The sequence below is a fragment of the Phodopus roborovskii genome, unplaced genomic scaffold (assembly GCF_943737965.1).
Source record: "Phodopus roborovskii unplaced genomic scaffold, PHOROB, whole genome shotgun sequence".
Taxonomy (NCBI): domain Eukaryota; kingdom Metazoa; phylum Chordata; class Mammalia; order Rodentia; family Cricetidae; genus Phodopus; species Phodopus roborovskii.
This window is the reverse complement of record NW_026126433.1, coordinates 27,142,230-27,162,805: the sequence shown is the minus strand read 5'-3', so window position 1 is coordinate 27,162,805 and position 20,576 is coordinate 27,142,230. Positions and strand designations below refer to the sequence as shown.

The 20,576-nt window shown below is 37.0% G+C and overlaps 1 protein-coding gene across 1 annotated transcript in view; it reads left to right on the top strand.

The window, feature by feature from the left end:
- Positions 1-20,576, top strand: part of Xpr1 (xenotropic and polytropic retrovirus receptor 1) — a 138,923-nt gene that overhangs the window by 55,162 nt on the left and 63,185 nt on the right. Inside the window, exon 3 of the mRNA XM_051186007.1 lies at positions 9,132-9,233. Within this exon, the coding sequence (XP_051041964.1) occupies positions 9,132-9,233 (102 nt within the window). The remainder of the gene's footprint in view (positions 1-9,131; positions 9,234-20,576) is intronic.

Genomic DNA, 20,576 nt, shown 5'->3' with positions numbered 1-20,576 from the left:
TGTCATCATATGGATGTCCTTGGTCTGTGGTAGCAGAGATTGAGCTTGTTTTTCTCTCCTGTTATGAGTTCCACCTTTTTTGTCTTATCTGAACCCTATTAATTCTAAAGGCCCCACTTCTGAATAGTATATTGTGAGTTAGAGCTTCAACATTCAAATTTTTGGTGAGCAAGACACGAGGTATTCTGTACTATTCCTCAATGGCCCCTTATGACCCTGAAATGCAAGGCTCATTCTCTTTACCTTTTATTATTTATAACGACTGCTAAAAATGCTTCAGACTGTACTGCTAGTGTGTCCTGGTGTCTTTTCTCTTACTTCTTCCTACCCACATCCTCCTATTTCTCCTTCATACCTCACCTGCAATGTCACTGCCTCTGTATGGCTTGCTTGAGCCCTTGTTAGTGGATTAGTGCCTTTGGGCACATGTCCTCATTTCCTTTGTAGTCTGTTTTGTCTCAAAGTACAGGGACTGAGTTTGTTTTCTTGGTCACTATGACCTTAATCAGCAGGTTGGTACCTGGCACATAGTTAACATTTTGGGGGAAAATGCTTGTTTCAATTATTTGTGTGTATATACTAATCACTTGAATATACAAAGCTGCTCATATGGATAAGATTTCTAAAATGGGATAGATGATCTTCCACACTATTCATAATGAGTTGACAATTTAATATCTATTATTCTTATAAGTAATATAATATTTATCTTTCTAATAACACTATAACATTTATCAAAGGATATATGAAGAACTAGCTGGATGAAGGAGCTCCATTTCTTTAAATATAAAATTTATTTTCAAATCTTCAATGATGCCATTTTGTTTAATATTTGTAAATATTAATGTTTTGATATAGTGCATTCTAGTAATTGTAATGCTATCTCAATGCAGGAGAAATTTTAATATTTAAAGCATGATAGTTAGAAAAGTTTTAGTATTTAAATTTTAATTCATATGAATATTTAATCCCCAGGAAATATAGTACTGTGTTCAGTAAATGACTTAAACATAAAAATATATTAACATAAATTTTGTGGTCTAGATAAAATGGGAATAAGTTCAAGAAGAAAACATAATGATATGAACATTTCAGCTCTGAAAGATCCTGTGTTTTGGTTTTGTTTGTTTCCAAGCAGGGTTTCTCTGTATAGCCCTGGCTTTTCTGGAACTCTCTCTGTAGGCCTTCAACTCAGAGATTCATTCACCTGCCTCTATCTTCTGAATGCTGGGATTAAAGGTGTACACCACTACTACCCAGCAAAGATCTTGTTTTTGTGTTTTTGACAAGTGTTTTTGGTTTTCATGGAGTCCTGAGAATAGAACCCAAGGCCTTAGGCTTGCTTGGCAAGCATTCTACATCTGACCTGTATCCCAAGTTTTTATTTATATATTTTAAAGTGAATAATAGTGAATTTTTGTAGTAGTGATAAAACAACTATGGAACTTGAATTCCATTGTACCTTTTCTCAAAATGTCATTTTAATCACAGAATTACTTTAACTACTTACGTGTTTTAAAATCCTTTGCCTTAACTTAAAAATATGTAAGATAGGTATTCAGAATTCTTTTAGGGGTTTTAAAAGCAAAACATTTCTGAAAGCCATTAGGCTATCCAACTCATTTTAGTCTTGAATGATACTCTATTTAAAATTATTTGTCAGTGTTTTCATGTTAGATGTCTTTGTTTAGCAGATTTTAGGCAAATATTCATTGGCACAATTAATACTTTAGATTGTATTAGAGCCATTACTAACGAAATTAATGTCATGTGTTACATGTTACAAATATAAGTTAAAAGACTGCTTGATCTGTATTCTGCCAAGACTATTTTAAAACCACATTTGATTTGATAAAACCTCAAAGGCAGCCTCGGATCAGAGGCTCCCTGTTTAGGATCATAGAAGCCAGGCTGGATTCAGAATCATTGTGCATCAATTAGCTATTTTAATTATGGAACATAAAATTTAAAGATAAAAGAGAATTTTTGAGATCACCTATTCAAATGTCTTCCCTTTTAAAGAGAGAATGAAGAGAATCATCAAACTCATACAGGCAATGGGTAATGAAAATCTATTGATTTCACCTCTAAAGCAGCACTTAGATTTCTTCTTTAATGTGAAGCAGAGAAGAACTTATTCAGAGTGTCTATGGTGAGAAAAGGAACAGATGAAGAGGTCCATTGACAACATACCCTTACCCTGCACCTCAGCCCTAGCCCACCAGACCCATCATCTGGATCTCGCTACCTCTTGTCCTCTCCCATAATTCACTCTACTTAGTTTGCTCTACGATGACTCATTGTCTCAGAAAAGAAGGCTAGTCTGCATGGGTCCCTAACCGGCCAGGCCTTGCTTGCCCCCTAGTTTCAGCATCCACCATTGTTTCCTTGTCCTCTTGTCCTCCGCACAAACTCCATTCTCATATTTACTTTGTCCCTTTCTCCCTTTAACATTTTGTTACATGCTGTTCTTGCTGCTTGAACTGTTACTGCTTCTCTAGTGAGTGACTGCTTATCCTTCAGATTTCATCTCAAAGAACACATCTTTAGAGACACCACATTTCTCTCTCAGTCCTTTTACACTTGATATAATCTTACTACTTATAATTTTTGTTTGTTTTTCACTTGCTTTTTCTTCAAAATCCATATTAATGTTTATACTTTTGTGTCATTATTTGGTTGACATCTTTTTCGTAGGTAGGCTGTAATCTCTGGGTGCAGAATTAATATATTTTGCTCATCATTCTTGCTATGCCCGCCATATTGCTTGATATGTAGGAAGAAGGACTTAGTATTGTTGAATGAATGACTCCTAGTCTATTCCCATTTCTACTACACCAATGATTTCAGAGTAACATTTTTATCTTCGGAATCTTATTTGCAATATGCTTTTTATAAGTTATCTTCCCATCTGTGGATGTAGTATAGTATGTGGGAAAAATAGAATTTCAAGTTAGTTATTCCCATTTATAAATTTCACACTCTTAAAATCTCCAACTAGTTTTCTTAAAAGCATGAAATCAGTAGTTCTAAATACTGCTATTTTTTTTTTTAATCTAGTCTCATATGGAATTTTAGTTTTTAAGCTATCTCCTAAGTAGGAGAAACTAAGAAGTCATTGCATGCAGAATACAATGAGAAGTGCAGAGAGGTAGTTATGGTGACATTAAAGTTAATGCCTCCAGAAGGAGTGTTCCCAGAGTACTGATCCCGAAGATTTCCTCAGGATTGTACTGTTATGAATAGAGTTGGGAAGCAGTACTCTGAGTCCTCTTTGTTGGTTTAGTCAAGCTTCTTTGCTTTCAAGCAGAGATTTTTAGCCTACATTGTTAACATTTGGGGATATTGTTTACATTTGGGGATATTGTTTGGGAGGAGCAGGGGCAGGGAAGGATTGTCACCCTAGCATTGAAAGACATTTTAGCATGTACCCATTAGATTAGTAGTGCCCCGTTAAGTCAGTTATGACAACCAAAAAGTTCTCTAGATACTCTCTGGAGGCAGACTTTACATCATTTAGAATACTACCTTAAAAAAAAAAAATCACAGCAGGTGGGGAGTGAGATGGCTCAGCAGATAAAGATGCCCTAGGGATCCCCTCTTTTTGTCTCACAAGTGCTGAGATAGTAAACAGTGGCCATATGTACCCAGCTTTTACTTGGGCTTAGACATCCAAACTCCAGTCTGCAGGCTTATGTTATGTAGCTTTATCCATTGAGCCACTCCCCCATTGATTGTTGACTTTTTTGTTTGTTTGTTTGTTTGTTTGTTTTCTTTTCTTGAGACAAGGTTTCTCTGTGTAGCCTGGGCTCTCCTGGAACTCACTCTGTAGACCAGGCTGTCCTTGAACTCAGAGATCTGATTACCTCTGCCTCCCGAATGCTGGGGTTAAAGGTGTACTACTACTGCTTGGTCAATTGTTGACTTTTAACTTTAATAAATCATCACAAATATAAATTGTCTTTATATTAATATGATTTCAACATTTACATTTCAAAAATAATATATGCAGCACATGTTCTATAAGGTAATATGTTTGACATAGGACATAAAAAAAGTGAAGGAGGCATAGTTCCTAGTCTAGGTATCTCACAAATCTGGAAATTAGGGGTGTTTTTTATAAAAGAATATCATAAAAATTTTAATGAAACACCAGAAATTCAACGGGATTCATAGAAGCTTTAAATTGTGTTTTGAGAGGTTTGGTATTGATCTTTTTTTAACCCAGATACTACATTAGAAGATTAAATGACCTCTTTGATAAAAATTAATATTCCTAAGAGTAGTTGTAAAGCCCTTGGTGGTGATTTCTGCATAGTGGTAGTTGTTTGCTGTGGTTGGTACTCTTAAAGAGCATGGCAGGCTGCATGAGAAATTGTCATACACAAATATGAAGTAGTTATAAAACAGTTGTAGAAATGACAAAATCAGACTGTCTGTGTTAGCATAATTGACTGCTTAACCTTCAAGCAAAGAGATTTCTACTGCAATAGTCTTGAATCATTCTTCATCAGCTCTCCATTTTTTGTATACTTGAGTTTTTTCCTGTTAATGCTAATCAACAGAAGATGTAAGTGTGCCTTATCAAGATTTGTGCTCTTTCATGCTAGCTCTCTTTGAGTTAAGCTTAGTCTTTTTGTGACTAATTATTGTGTTTAGGACATATTTGACTGTAGCTAGCCTCCCTCTGTCTTATCAGTCAGCTTGCAAACAGTGACACAAAAACATTAGTAATTATGAAAATTTGGCCCACTAGCTCTTTTAACTTACTTGTATTAATTTCAGCACATTTGTATTAATCTATGTTTTGTCTTGTGGCTTTTGCCTTTCATTCATTCTGTATGCCTGACTCCCTCCATGTCTTGTTGGCATCTTTTAGGCACCTAAATTCATCTACTATTTCCTCTCTCTCTCTCTCTTTGCCCAGAAGTCCTGCCTATACCTCCTGCCTAGCTATTGGCCATTCAACTCTTTATTAGACCAATCACACTACTATATCTTCACACAGTATACAAATATCCCACAACATTTGGCCCATTCTATTAGTCTGCTCAGGCTGGATGGTAACTCCACTTCGTGATAAACCCAAAGTGGGGATGGGTGAGGGGGCAGGGCAAGGTCTTCTCTTCAGATACTTACCTAGACTCCTGCTTCCTCCAGCCAGGCTTCCTCTACCTATCACTCAGTATGAATTCATCAGTGAAATAACCCACTTGTCTGTCTTGGTTTTTCATACATACCAGGGTGTATGTGTTTGTATTTTCAAGGTCTGATCATTAATTTGTTACTCTTAAAGACTTTTGTTCTGTTTTTGTTTTGTAGATCCAGCTGTCCTGGAACACCTTATGTAGACCAGGCTGGCCTTGAACTCACAAAGATTCACCTGCCTCTGCCTCTCAAGTGCTGGGATTAAAGGCATATGCCACCAATGCTCAGCCTCAAAGGGCTCCTTACACATGCCTTTTCATATAATACTTGGTTTAAAGATTGATTAAAGATTGACTGGACCCAGACTTAGAATTTGAAGTTCTCAGAGAAGACACAGCCTAAGTCTCTTGACAATCTTTTCTTAGCTTATTTTTGGGGGGGAGGCATTCTTCATTCTCTTGACCAAAAGTTTAGTACAATGTGCAGCCTCCTCTTTGTTTTCCTTAGTGCATTATTTCTTCAGAGCATTATATTGGATTTGAGTTACAGGACATGTGGGGTGGCTTGGTCTTGGCTTTTTACCTTTTTTTGTTTGAGAGCTTTCAGATAGTATTTTGGAGGACATAATCTTTAGAGAGACTGAGTTTTCTGATTCTGCAGGCTCCTTTGGGCTCCAGCCCCCAAAGCATAGGAGTATCTGTCAGTCCAGGAAATGCTTCTCTTCTTTTTAAAAACCACAACAGCCAGGGTCTCAAAAAACAATAAAACCCACTCAGATTGTCATTCACAGACTCGTGCTTCCTCCTTCCAATTCTCCTTGGTTTGTTATAAAAGTGTCCCTGACTCAACAACAGGCACACCCTACTTTATGGGAAAACTGTGTTTGTTGTTCCCACCACCGTTCCACTCCTCACCCAGAGCATCAGCAGCTACTTCTGTGGCCATTTGCTTTCATAGACAGTACAAAGCTTGTGTTCATCATCAGCTTCAATGAGTTTCTGATGACCAGTGGCTGGGAAGGAGATACTGAACTTTATCTTGACACAACTGACCCCCTAGTGGTACCACAAAAAAAAAAGTATGTATACTTTAAATAAAAATGACTGCTATAGTGTAACTATTGGACTTGTTTTGTTTTCTTTTCCATTACTAAAAATAACAGTGTATGAAATCTGTACAAATATATTATTTTGCGCAGATTCCTTTGGAGTGTGCTTCCTACATGTGGGATTGAGCATACTGAACATTTTGATAACTGCTGCCAAACTGTCTTCCTAGAAAGACTGCAAATTCACATAGCTATCGACAGGGAGTGAGAGTGTTGATTTACCATTATCATTGCCAAAATGATATTACTACTTTAAAATTGCTTCCAGTCTAATGTCAGAATTTCATTTTATATTTTTTGATCTTGAATTTTTTTGAAATCTTGATGTTGAACCTCCTTTCATTTTTTTTTTTTTTTTTTGACTACTTCTTATTTTTCTATGAGTTGCTTTAATTGGCTCATTTTATTAAGAAATTAAAAATCATTTTAGTATTGACTCGTAAACACTTTCTAATATAAATTTTGTATAGGATCTGAACTCAAGTGCTCTTACTTGCTGAACCATTTTGTCAGCCCCAAAATAAATTTTGAATATGAATCTTTTATTAAATGATGCACATATAAATTTCCCTAACATTTACTTCTCTTTTGACTGCACTTACTTCATTTTGTAGACATGTTAATTATTTATTTAATTATTTATTTATGGTTCCTGTATTTTGTGTAGTGTTTTAGAGAGACTTCTCTGTATAATCCATTCTTTTATGTGAAACTCTATTTTGAGTCTCTGTTCTCTGTGTTGTTTTCTAATCCTCTACCAGAAGTGTGTATCTAGTGGTTCCTGTATGTATCAGGTTTTTGAAATCCGAGAGAACAAAAGCACCGTTGTTCATTAATTTTTGCACAGCTGCTCCTGCAGTTTTTATTTATAGTTTCTTCTCTTTACCCTCAGGTGTTAATGTTCTGTGTTGCGCTAACCTTACTGTATTCTGTTAAGATTTGTGGCAGTTGTGTTGTGTATGAATATAGATAACAGACTGCTAGTTTTTTAGGTGAAGTAGTCTTTGAAATAAGAAAGTACGATGTTCACAGTTAATTCATAGATGTATGTTTTTGTTTCCAAGTCCTTAGCAATATTTTCACAGTTGATGATCTTGAATATGTAACTTCTATATAAACTTTGGTGTGTGTTAAAAATATTTTTAAGAATAGAAGCTCTATAATTAAACTAAATTGCTGGACTTGCTACTTTATCTTTTAATGTTAGTAGGGAAGCAAAGTAAATATAGCCAAGCCCATTTTTGCCTTGGGGGTTTCTTTCTTAACAGTAGGGACTAAAATTAAATGGAAGAATGTAGGAAAATAATTTATTGCTCTTATTTGCAATTAGCTGGAGCTAGATGCTATTTCAAGTGCACCTTCTGTTACCATGGCATTTCCTTAACTCAGGGTCAGCTACCTTAAAACGCTGGAGCCTGCTTTATGCTTTAAAAAATAATTCTCAGTGGCCTTGAGTAGCTGTAGCCTTTGTTGTCCCTTAATTGCTACTTTTACACAAGGAACATCAAGTAGTCATCCCCGTATTTCTGAAGAATCAATATAACATTCTGCATTGAATGCTTAGACTTAAAGCATATGGAATAGAGTAGTGGATATATAAAAGTAAATTTTTACAAATAAAAAATAGTGTTATTTTATAGTTATGTTGTTCAAGTTAAATGAATAGATTTGAAAACCTTTTTAAAAGTTCTTTCATTATACTTGTTTGTGGGGGACACACTTGCTACCATGTAGAAAACTTGAAAGAGTCTGTCCTCTCTTTCTACTGTTCATACCTTAGGAATTATCAGGCTTGGTGGCCAGTACTTTCTCCCACTGAGCCAGCTCACTGGTCAGATTTGACAGACAACTTTAAAGACTATTTTAAGACTTTTTCTCTCTTTTAAGTATTTCTAGTGCTATGAATTTGTGTGTGTACTATATTTCTTAGGGAAATGCCATTTCATTTAAGTGTTTCTGGGATTGTACCAAGAGTCCAGGATCTGGGGGATGGGAAGGAACCTATTCTTTTTCTACACATCTCAAGTTAAGTTATCCCAGATCCAGAAATAGACTATTTCTATACTTTAGTTAGGATCTAGGAAGTCTAGTCAGATCTCACTTGGAAACAAAAACATTCTTGGAGCTCCTGAAGCTACTTTTATTCTGTATTTCTAGTATATTTAATATTTCATAGGTCTAGCATAAAACTCACAAAGTAAATCTAGCCAAAGAAAGACATACCATTGGTCTACACATATTGTAAAAATTCCTGGATTTATGATATCTGCTAGAAAACAGAAAGATCTGACAGTCATATTAACACACAAAAGTGGCCAAATGGGCATTTCCAGAAGTCGTCTCAGTCTGTCCTGAAGGTGTCAGTTGCTACTTACCTATTTGTACAAGTGTCTTATTTGAGTCAGTATGTTACTTAGCACACTTCTGACACTGGACAATCTAAGTTACACCCATGATCCACACCACCTTCTCTGTCTATACAGCTAAAATAAAAAGGGTAAATATTAATAAAACATAAAACAAAATCTATCCTATTTTTCCAGAAACATGCTGCAGTTTCACTTCTTCTATTCCTTTGCTGTTGTATTTTTTTTTCTTTGAAATGTTTAATTTCCCTTTTTGTTAAGTGAATTCTACTCAGCTCAACTGCCAGCACCTTGAGGTGCTAAGAGGACTTAGATTAACTTTCTACAGAAGTATTCTCCCTGTTCTGAAGCCTTAGAGCATTTCTTTTCTCAACACAATAATTTCTATTATAAGAGTCTCGTTTTTGAATTGCTTTTTGAAGACTAAGAAAGTAGTCCTATTTTTACCCTACTTTACCCACTTGGCCTTCTGCCTTAAAATTGAATGTTTTTTTCCCCTTGCTTTTCAGTTACAGATGAGGATACAGTTAAGAGATATTTTGCCAAGTTTGAAGAAAAGTTTTTCCAAACCTGTGAAAAGGAACTTGCCAAAATCAACACATTTTATTCAGGTGAGTAATCACAAAAAATACATTCTGTGATGTCCTTCAGATTTGCTCAGTGTTGCTTGAGGTCAGCTTTCCTTGTTCATGCTGCAGTGATGTGATTGTTTCTATTAAGAACTTTATATGCTCATTTCCCTTACAGTTAGTTATAAGACCCTCAGTTATAAATTTCATTTTATATTTCTGGAAGTTTTAATCCCCGCTTCCAGATTATCACTTAGGTTAATTTTATGCCTTTTAGTTGGCTAGAACATCCATCTGCATCTCCCTAAAGCACTCGTTTCATTAGTGTCATCTGAAAGATACTACTGGAGCTTCAAAAGAATATTGACTTCTATTTTTATATGTCTAGCTTATTTAAAGTGTGTGTTTTAGTGTGTTTTAATAGAGATTAGTGAAGTAATGTCCTTGTAATAGATTGCCTAGAGCATTGCCTTAGGCATCACAAATCTCGTGGAGCCTAGTTGATAATTAGATGGTTTGGTGAGTGCAGAATCAAAACAGTGATTTAGATTCAGAGAGATTTCATTCAGACTTTGAATAAACCTTGTGTGTATTCCTTCATACTTTGCTTAATTTACCCCTTTATGCTTGGAATCACCTCTTGGATATAACAATCAATAAAGGATTTCCCTCTTGACAGAGGCTGAAATACCATAGTCTTAATACTGGCATAATCATTAAAAGCAAACAAACAAAACCACTAGTATGGGTTAGGCTAAGGATGAGTTGCATGACTTTATTAGTTTCTTTTTCAAAAGGTGATTTTTTTTCCTCCTAGCTTGTATACAATTTTTGGAAGTATCTTACTCAGATATTTTCTCAGCAGTCCTCAGATGGGTCTGATTATTCTTATGTATATAGCAAGTAGGAGATTGGGAGAGATAAGAAGCAGTATATAGCAGCTGCCAAACCCTAAGAGGCTAGGTCCAACATTCTTTTAGGTGCTGTTGTTTTTCAAAATCAGTACTGCTATGTATCCTATAAAGTGGATCTTCGAACATTTAGTATCTCATGGAATCCGCCACTCTGGTATCTTTGCTACTGCTCATCTCTTGGTTTCTCAGTGAGATCCTAGTTTAAAGTTTTATCTCAACTTTCTGCATAATCTTGGTAACTTAATTAATTGCCCTTGTGGATGGTCCATTTTGGGTTCCAATCTACTTTGGTCACATTCTCTCATGGCCCTAGTAGCCCAGTATTGTTTTCCTCAAGATGAGTAAACCTGAATAAGTGGGAGCTAATGGACCCCAGACTGATAGCTAGGAAACCAGCATTGGACCGACTCAGACCTCCTGAATGTGGGTCTCAGTTAGAAGGCCTGGGCAATCTAAGGGACCTCTGACAGCGGAACCAGGATTTATCCCTGGTGCATGAAAGCATTTTGGGAGCACATTCCTCATGGAGGGATACTCCCCTAACCTAAAGGCAGGAGGGAGGGCCTAGTCCCTATTCCAAATGACTTGACAGATTTTGTTGATCCCTCCAAGAAGTCATCACCATCCCTGTGGAGTGGGGGGATAGGGGGAAGTGGGATGGGAAAGGGGTTGGGGGTTGGGGGCCATGGAAGGAAGGGAGGGAGAGGGAACTAAGATCAATAAGTAAAATTAAAAAAAAATAATAACAGTAAAAATAAAAACGTTCATCACAACATAGTAAAGACCATTACCAAAACAAAAAAACAAAAACAAAATTCTATATCCATATTCCTCAGGCCTCAAGCTTTTTATACCCCTTCTCTAATATACATACATATACACATATTTTGTGTTGTTGGTGTTTTGCCTCCATGCATGTCTGTTCACCATGTATGTGCATGCAGTACATTCAGGGACCAGAAGAGGGCATAAGATCCCCTGGGACTTGACTAACAGGTAGTCATAAGCCACCACGTGGGTGATGGGGATTGAATCGTGAAAGAGATGATGGCCTCTTAACCACTGAGTCATTACTGTAGCCTCCTATTCTTTGGACTTTTTCTTTCTTTCCTTTCTTTCTTTTTTCCTTTCTTTGTATCTTACAGAACTCAGATTCCTTCACATCTTCATTTTATTCCAGTCAATCATGTTACACCCAGTACTAATGTCTTTTTCTCTGTCGTTTTAATAATTTTTCCCTGTACTTTCAATTACTTTATTCTTATTGCTTTATATTGTGCTTGCCTAGCAAAAACTCAATGTATCTTGTACCTTTGTGCCAACTTTTTGGCACTAAGGCTTCACACAACAATAGGACAACTTGGAACAGATACAAATTCACTATTATACCCTTAAATAGTTCTTCAAAACTTTAGAAGGGTATTTTGTTTTATTATTTTTCTCTTTCTTTGCTAAGATCAAACTCAAGGCCTTGAGTATTCTAGGCAAGCTCCTGACTACTGAGCTATCCCTGACACCACTCTTGAATTCTTTATAACCCTACCCCTTTCCTAAAACCCTGTGTTCTAGCTGAAATGCATACTTCAATTCTGAGACAGACCCTGTATCAAGAAAGTGTGTGTTTTTAATAATAATAATAATAATAATAATAATAATAATAATAAATTCAGTGATGGCTCACTGAATAAAGAAAGTACTTGCCACCTAGGTGTGAGAACCTGGGTTGAAATCCCTAGGACCCATGTCAGGCTGCATGCAGGAGTGCATGTGTCTCTCTTCCCAGTGCCCTACAGGGAGACTGAAGAAACAGGAGAGTCCCTGGAAGCTTACAGGTTAGCTAGCCTCATATGCTTTGCATGTGTGGAAGGGTAGGGGGGATATGAGACCCTATCTCAACCTAGGCAGAAAACGAGTACTGACTCTTGAGGTTGTCCTCTGTCCACCCCATTTACACCATGGCATTTGTGTGACCTCATTCACACACACATATACAGAGGGGGTAGGAAGGGAGAGAATGAGTAAAAATAAAGCGAGAAGCGGTTGAGCAAGACATTTTAATGTCAGCCTCTGCTTTCTGCAGGCACACACATGGAACATACACTCAGGGACCCATCCACACAATAAATAGTTAAAAAGAAATAGCCACCTATTCCTGTTGACTTATAATATACATATCTATGCTACCCCTCCCCCAGATCTTTATTGATATTTATTTTTCTCTATAACACTGCTTGAATTTAGTTCTATGAGGCTTGTTTCAGTAATGATTTCTTCTGAGAGCAACTGAGTAAATGGATGTAACTTTCCTTTAAACCAGTTCAGTGTTCTTTGCAAGTCATTCCTTCCAACCAAAGGAAATAAGCAAGTTCTGTAACTATAGCCTCCTCTTTCTTCATTATGTCAGGGCTTCTTCCCAGAGAGAGAAGTTTATAAAGACACAGTGTCTATGCATGCCTTTATTAAGAGGTTACAAGAACCTTCAAAGGCAAAGACAAAATTGAAATATGGGTAGATCTTCAGTAAAATTGTGTAGAAGGAATTGAAGTGTCCCAAGGACAAGTGTGATTTCCATTTAGGAGCTAGAAGGTCAAGGAAGAGCCAGCAGTGTAGACAGAGAAAAGGGCAACTATTTCTAGGAGTGTGCTGTGGTTTGTGTCTCAACTGCCCCTCACAAGCTCGGGTTAACTCTTTATTCCTGAGCTGTTGGTGCCGTTTTGAGAAGCTGAGGATTGTACAGGAGATGGGTCATAGATAGCAGAGACAAGCCACTCAGGGTGGACTTTTAATGGTTCACTTGGCCCCTGGTTGTAGGCTACTTTCTCTAATTCCTGTTTCCCAGGGATTTGAACAGCCTCTACCCACACAGCTCTGCCATTCGTCCCACTGTTGGACTCAAATCTGAATCATTGCGCCAGAATAAATCTTCCTTCCTGCTTCTGTCAGGGATTTGGTTATCATGAATCAAAAGAGCATTGGGTAGAGTGTGTCTACATCAAGAAAATGCTGTTAGATAAGATCAAAGGCTGCAAATGAAAATATGCAAGATCAGATTTATTAGCATATTTCTTTTGCTGTGATGTTTTTAGAAAGGATCTCTGATCTCAGATTTAAAGTGATAATTTGTGTACAGAGGATAGTACCTCTTAGTTTACAACAAAAATGAGTATCTACTCTTAGCAATAGAGAATTTTGTGTTATAGTAAAAAAAAAAGTCTACTTTATGAATAGCATGCAAATATACAGCCTCCCTCCCCCTAATTTGTTTTGCTCCCCCCCCCCCACAGTGTTTCTCTGTATAGCCCTCGATGTCCTGGAACTTGCTATGTAGACCAGGCTGGCCTTGAACTGGCCAATGTACCACTACACCTGGCTAGACTGTCATATCTTAAGTGTACTTATGCACCTCTGAGTATAAATATGCAAGTATTTAAATGATTTAAATGTTTTTAATCAAACAATATTTTGTCTGCTTTTAGTCTATTTTTAAATACTTTTTCTGGTTGACTTAAAATATTGATTGTAGTTTACTTAATTATGTGTGTGGGGGGTGGTGTTGTTTTGTTTTTAGACAAGGTATCAAAGTTCTGACTAGCCTAGAACTTTGTCTGTAGACCAGGATGGCCTTGAACTCACAAGGTTGGACTGTCTCTGCTTCCTAAGTGCTGGAATTAGAATGTACCACCACACCCAACCTAAACTGGTTTTGAACATTGGTCTTGACCCCATATTGGATTGCAAGTTTCAGTTTGAAAAGTGCTGTCTTTGAGTAGATTAATTTTCAAAACTTATTTTGTGTTGCTATTATTAAATTTTTTTGGATGCTGTGTGATAATGACTTATCTGGGTATATTGACAGGGCCAGTGGGTACAAATTGATAGTCACTGACTGAATTTTTGCCAGGTCAGGAAGTGGAGAGTAATATGAAGACATGATTGGCAGAAATAGAATTTGGCACTTGTAGACAGTATCACTTTCCTCCCTATTTAGCTGCTTTCTGCACAGCAGATTGTTTTATAGACTGTAGTTCTCAGACACTCATGCCTGAGGGAAGCCGTAAGTAACTAGTGAGTTAAGTTCTGATAAGGGTTGAAAGAACATCTCAGTGGCCCAAGCCAGCCTCAGATAGCATCCTTCTGATAGGACATTCCAATGCTGGGTATAGTTGTGTATGCCATCTACTTGAGATTCTTTAACTTACCTTCATCCACTGAGGTGACACAGATTACTTACTTAAAAATGGTCAGTCTTTAAGTGACATACATTCTGGTTCCAAACATTTTAATACCTCCCTGTTGTAGGATGTCCTTCTGTATGCTATGACTATATGTTTCATTTATTGGTTGGTGAATAAAGCTGTTTCAGCCAATGACCAGGTAGAACTTACCTACGTGGAAATTCCAAAGGTAGAGAGAAGGAAGGTGGGGCCAAGAAGACTCCATGTATCTTACCTGATGAGTAAGATGCAGGGACATCACCAGCTCTGTTTGCTGGCAGCGAACTCAGCTCTTTTAAGAGACAGCTTCCTGGTTCATGTTGGTGGTGCAAATGGCTCTGGCTCTTTCAGTAAGGTCCTGCTATGGAGCACTTAAGTGGGGTTTGTGAGCAGCATGCTGCAAGTTACTCAATGACCGTATGAACCTGCTGCATCCCTGGAGTTGGAACAGTAAGCACAGCTCACACTGGCAGCCCCACAGCTGGCAGTAAACATACCTCCACCATGTTTAAAAGCCAGTGGGGTAGAGCCAGAATCCAGGGCCTTTGTGACCATGCTGCCTAGCACTTTGAACGCTCCTGGTTAGAAAAGAATTACACAGTCCTACACAGTAGGACGGGTTCAGACAAAGAGGGCCTTTAAAGGGCCCATGGTCTGTTTAATAAATACAAACTTCAGAGAGGAGGATAAAAGAGACATAGATAAAAATAGTAATTTAAAGATAATAAACTGAGGTTCTTAAAGAAAAACTAAAATTATAGTGGGTCATACAAAAATGGAAAATACACAGAGAGTCTGGAATAAGTATATTATTGTGTTTTCTTTGAATTTGTTGACTGTTTATGAGCAAACTACAGAGAGACAGTTCATTATGGGGATACTAAGCTAAACTAACATAAGGCTATCTTGACTTCAAAGTTTGAGTTGAAGGATATGTTGCTCTGGAAAAGAGGCTCTGCTTTTGTTTCCACAGAGGATGTGAACCTGTGGATTCCTTCCAGGCTAATATGGTTTGATGGAATAAGACCCCATGATATTGCTGGTGGTTTCTTTCTTGCCAGGTCCTGCTGCCCATCTCAGCCCTAAATAAGCACACAGAAACATTTATTAATTATTAAATTGTTGACCAATGACTGTGGTTTATTAATGTCTTAATTATTAACTCATTTCTGTTAATCTAAGTATTTCCACATGGTTTTGTCTTACCGGAGAAGGGTCCAGACCTGTTACTCCTTCCTCCGCTACATGGTGACTCTTTGTGTGCCCCCTGCCTCTCTCCCCAGCATTCTCCTCCTCTCCTAGCCCCACCTATCTTCCTGCTTCTACTGGCTATTAGCCAAACAGTGTTTCATTCATCAACCGTATATACAGAGAAACATATATATATAGAAACATATATACAGAAGGACATTCCCCCATCACCTATGAAAGGTCTCTATAAACCCTAAAACTACTTTGCCCATCAATCAGCAGGAAGTAGTTTGGAGAAAATATGCCTCAATTCCCAAAATGATTGTTTATAAATGTGTGTTTTTATTTAAAGGGGTTGGTTATAAATGGTTAATGGTCATTTCTTGAAAAAAATGATGGGGGCTGGAGAGATGGCTCAGCCATTAAAGGCTAGGCTCACAACCAAAAGTATAAGAAAAAAAATGATGGCTATAATAGATATGATATAGAAATAAATACTTTACATTGGTATGGGTTTTTGGTCTGTTGATACAAATTTAAGGTTAATATTGTTTCTCTCTATATATCTATATATACATATATATGGGTGTGTGTATTTCTACTCTTGTTTAAGGTATTATGTTTATTCAGCCTATTTAAAATGTAATGTATAAATACAGATTAATAGTCTTCTATAATAATCAAACTTATAGTCATGTTAGGTTTTCTGGGTATACAGAGATATATTTCAATTAGATAACTGTTGACGCTTCAAAGACCTACAGAATATGGCATTTAAAATGTTTTAAGAACTTAGACTTTTCTCAACAGTGAGACATGTCTGCTTCTGACAGCACCATTTACTTCAGAGAGGTTATGGGCATTGAAGAAATTTGTTATAGAATTTACCTTCAGTGTGACAAGGGTAGCCATTTGGGCGAGAAACTCCTCTTTTCTGGACTGCTTGATACGAGGCCCACAGGAGAGTTACTGCTAAACTTGCCGAGATAAGACAGAATGGTCTTTCAGGATTCCTGCTTCACAGAGGAAACTTCTAGACATTCTATGGGACACAGAAGAAAACAACTGACAAACTTTGCCAGTTACAAGCAGAACAGATATTCAAATTTCCTGCTTCATTAAAAGGTCTTCCAGATACTATGGGCCTGTGGGCTGAAGTTGGATGATCCAATGTTGCCAAGGAACTTGGGGTAACTGTCCAGGCAGCGATACGTCTCTGTCAGTTCTAGAGTTTTGGAAGTTGCTAACAATGCACTTCCTGTTTACTTAGATAATATTATATCCTTGTGGGGTTTTTGATGGAGTTGAAGACAGATAGTTGAGTTTTCCTTAGTCATGATAAAAGTTAAATTAGACATAAAACTTTAGACTCACAGGGATAGGCTAAATGGTAGAATATTTTCTTTAAATTTTGCCAAATGTTTATAAATGGACTAAATATTGTAACTGTAATTCTTACTCGTTAACTTGTGTTATATATAATTTTACTATGTTAAAACTTTCCTTTTTAATTAAACAGAAAAGGGGAGATGATGTAGGATGTTCTTCTGTAGGCTGTGTATATGTGTTGCTTTTGTTGGCTGATGAATAAAGTTGTTTCAGCCAGTGGCCAGGCAGAATATACCTAGGCAGGAATCCAAACAAAGAGAGATGGAAGGCAGGGTTGAGGAGACGCCATATGCCTGCCAGGGAAGCAAGATGCAATGGCATCACTGGTAAGCTACTATCACGTGGTGATGAGCAGATTAATAGAGATGAGTTAATATTTTAAGAGAGAGCCAGCCAGTAAGAAGCCTAAGCCGTTAGCCAAACAGTTATACCTGATATTAAGCCTCAGAGTGGTTATTTTGTAAGTGGCTGTGCAGACCCGGTAGGTGGAGAGAAAACTGAGCAAAACACATAAAATCTTCTAATTATACCTCCCCAATTTTTTCTTTCTAATCATACCAAAATGCCAAAAATGAATAAATAATAAAAATGCTAATTTCATCAACTAATTACATTTTGAATTTTTAAACCTGAGTTTTTTTGTTTTTGTTTAATTTTTTGTTTGGTTTTCAAGACAGGGTTTCTCTGTGTAGCACTAGCCATCTTGGAACTCCCTCCATACACCAGGCTGGCTTTGAACTCAAAGTTTCACCTGCCTCTGCCTCCTGAGTGCTGGGATTAAAGGCGTGTGCTGCCACCACCTGGTTATTTTGTTTAATTTTATGAGTTTTAAAAACTATTTAACCTTCCTAAGGTTACAATTGGAAGACCATGGGGAAAGAGGGGACTTTTAAAACTGAGGGACTCCCATATCTAAGATGAATATAGATGCAAGCATCCTTAATAAAATACTTGCAAGCCAAATTCAATAGTACATTTTAAAAGATTATATATGATCAAATTAGTTTCATTACAGGAATGCAAGGATGTTTCAACATATGCCAATCAATAAGTGCAGTATAGCATATAAATAGAGTCAAGGGCCCACGATCACATAATCATTTCAGTAGATACAGGGGAAAAAATGCTATGATAAAATTCAATATCTTTTCATTATAAAAGCTCTGAATAAAACAATCTAGCAATAGGAGGATCATATTGCTAACATAATGAAGCAGAATATAACCCTACAATAAGTAGGGACAGAGTATTTCTTTTAAAATGAGAGGTGGCCATTTCTTCTTCTTCTTCTTCTTCTTCTTCTTCTTCTTCTTCTTCTCTCTCTCTCTCTCTCTCTCTCTCTCTCTTTCTCTCTCTTTCTCTCTTACACACACACACACACACACACACACACACACACCAATAACAGGGTCTGTGTAACTGCTCTGAGTGTCTAGAACTCGCTCTGTAAACTAAGCTGGCCTTGAACTCACAGAAATCTGCCTGCCTCTGCCTCCCAAGTGCTGGGATTAAAAGCGTGTACCACCACACCCAGCTCGCTCTTGTCACTCTTATTCAGTGTAGTGCTTAGAATCTTTAGGCAAGAAAAAGGAAGAGGTTAAATTGTCCTTGTTTGCAGATGATATAATCCTACACTTTAAAGACTCTGCCAGAATTTCTTGATTTGATAAATACAGCATTGTAACAAGATACCAAATAAAACATTAAAAAATAAGTAGCTATTCTATATGCAATAGTGAAATCACTTAACAAGAGCTTGGGAATACAGTCCCACTCATAATTACTTCAAATCACTAAGGGTGGGAGAAAAATGAACATGGATATGAGAACATCAGTGGCATAAAAACTCCAATATACCAAAGAAACATTAGAGGATAGAAAGGTCTCTTTATGTTCATGAACTAGCAAATTAAAATGATCATACTTCCCAAAGCAACCTTCTGATCCAGTGTAATGCCATGAAAATCCTAATGCCATTCTTCACAGAAATAGAAAAAAAAAAAAAAAATCCTAAAGTTCATCTGAAACACAAAACCCAGTAGGCAAAGCCATCTGATCAAAAACAGCACTGAGTCAAAGTACTGCCCAGCCACAGTGTAACAAAAACAGCACAGTACAAACACAAACCAGCCATGTAAACAAATGGCCCTGAAGATCAAGAATCTCATATAGCTACAAGCATGTGAATCTCTGTAAAACTGCAAAACAGACACTGGGGAAAAGACTCTTCAGCAAGTTTGATACTTACAAAACTGCAATCCATGTTTGTACCATGCTGTTTTAACTACATCCCTATTTTATACTCAAAAAAAAAAAAAAAAATCCATTCAAAATGGGTCAAAGATCTTAATGTAAGACCTGAAACTGAAAGTCATAGCAGAAAGCAATATAATGGAAATGCTTTAAGACAGAGGCATAGACAAAGCTTTTTGAATAGGGTTTCAGTAGCTGAGGATAACAAATTAATGAATGGAATTACACCAAATAAAAAAAGGCTTATACAGGAAAGGGGGAGAATGTATCACAGATGTGCAGCCAACAGAATATATAAAGGATGCTTATCCATTATGGAAATTGGTATGGAGGCCTATAAGAAAAACTGAAAACTAGTACTACCACGTGATACACCTATAACATTTCTGGATATATACCTAAATGAATCAAGTTAGCTTACTCAAGGATACCTGTTTATTGAGGTACTGTATCACTAAGTTATGGAGTCAGCCTAGGTGTCCACCAGCAGATAAAATGTGATGCACAAACACAATGAATTTTCATTCAGCCATGAAGAAAAATGAAATCATGTAACTTGCAGGAAAACATGTAGATTTGGAAATTAACATGTTAAATAAAACAAGCTAGACTCACAAATAGCATGTTTTTGTTCATATGGAAATTAAGGGGGAGGGGAGGGTGCAAAAGTAAAAGAGGTACTACTTTAGATATAGAAGAGAATAAGAGAAGGGAAGGATAAGGGAGAATAACATTAAACATGGTGCTATTTCATGTATGAAAATGTCACAGTGGAACCCATTATTTTATATAATTTAAGATACACTAATAAATTGGTGGTTGAATAAACCCAATTAAAAATAATAAAAGACCAAATGGCAGCCCACAGACTGGGAAAAGATCTTCACTAACCCCACATCTGACAGAGGAAACTAGTCAACAAAACACCAAATAACCCTATTAAAAAGTAGGGTACAGAACTGAATAGAGAATTCTCAATAGAGGAATCAAAAAAGGCTGAAAGACACTTAAGAAAGTGCTCAACATCCTTAGCTATCAGGGAAATGCAAATCAAAACAACTCTGAGATACCATCTTACTTCTGCCACAATGGCTAAAATTAGAAACACCAATGACAACTTATGCTGGAGAGGATGTGGAGAAAGGGGAACACTCCTACACTGCTGGTGGGAGTGCAAACTTGGAGATCAGTATGGCTGTTCCTCAGGAAAATGGGAATCAGTCTATCCCAGGACCCGGCAATTCTGCTCTTAGGCATATACCCAAATGATCCACATCCATGCAACAAGGACATCTGTTCAACTATGTTCATAGCAGCATTATTTGTAATAGCAAGAACCTGGAAGCAACCTAGATGCCCCTCAATTGAAGAATGGATAATGAAGATGTGGTACATTTACACAATGGAATACTACTCAGCGGAAC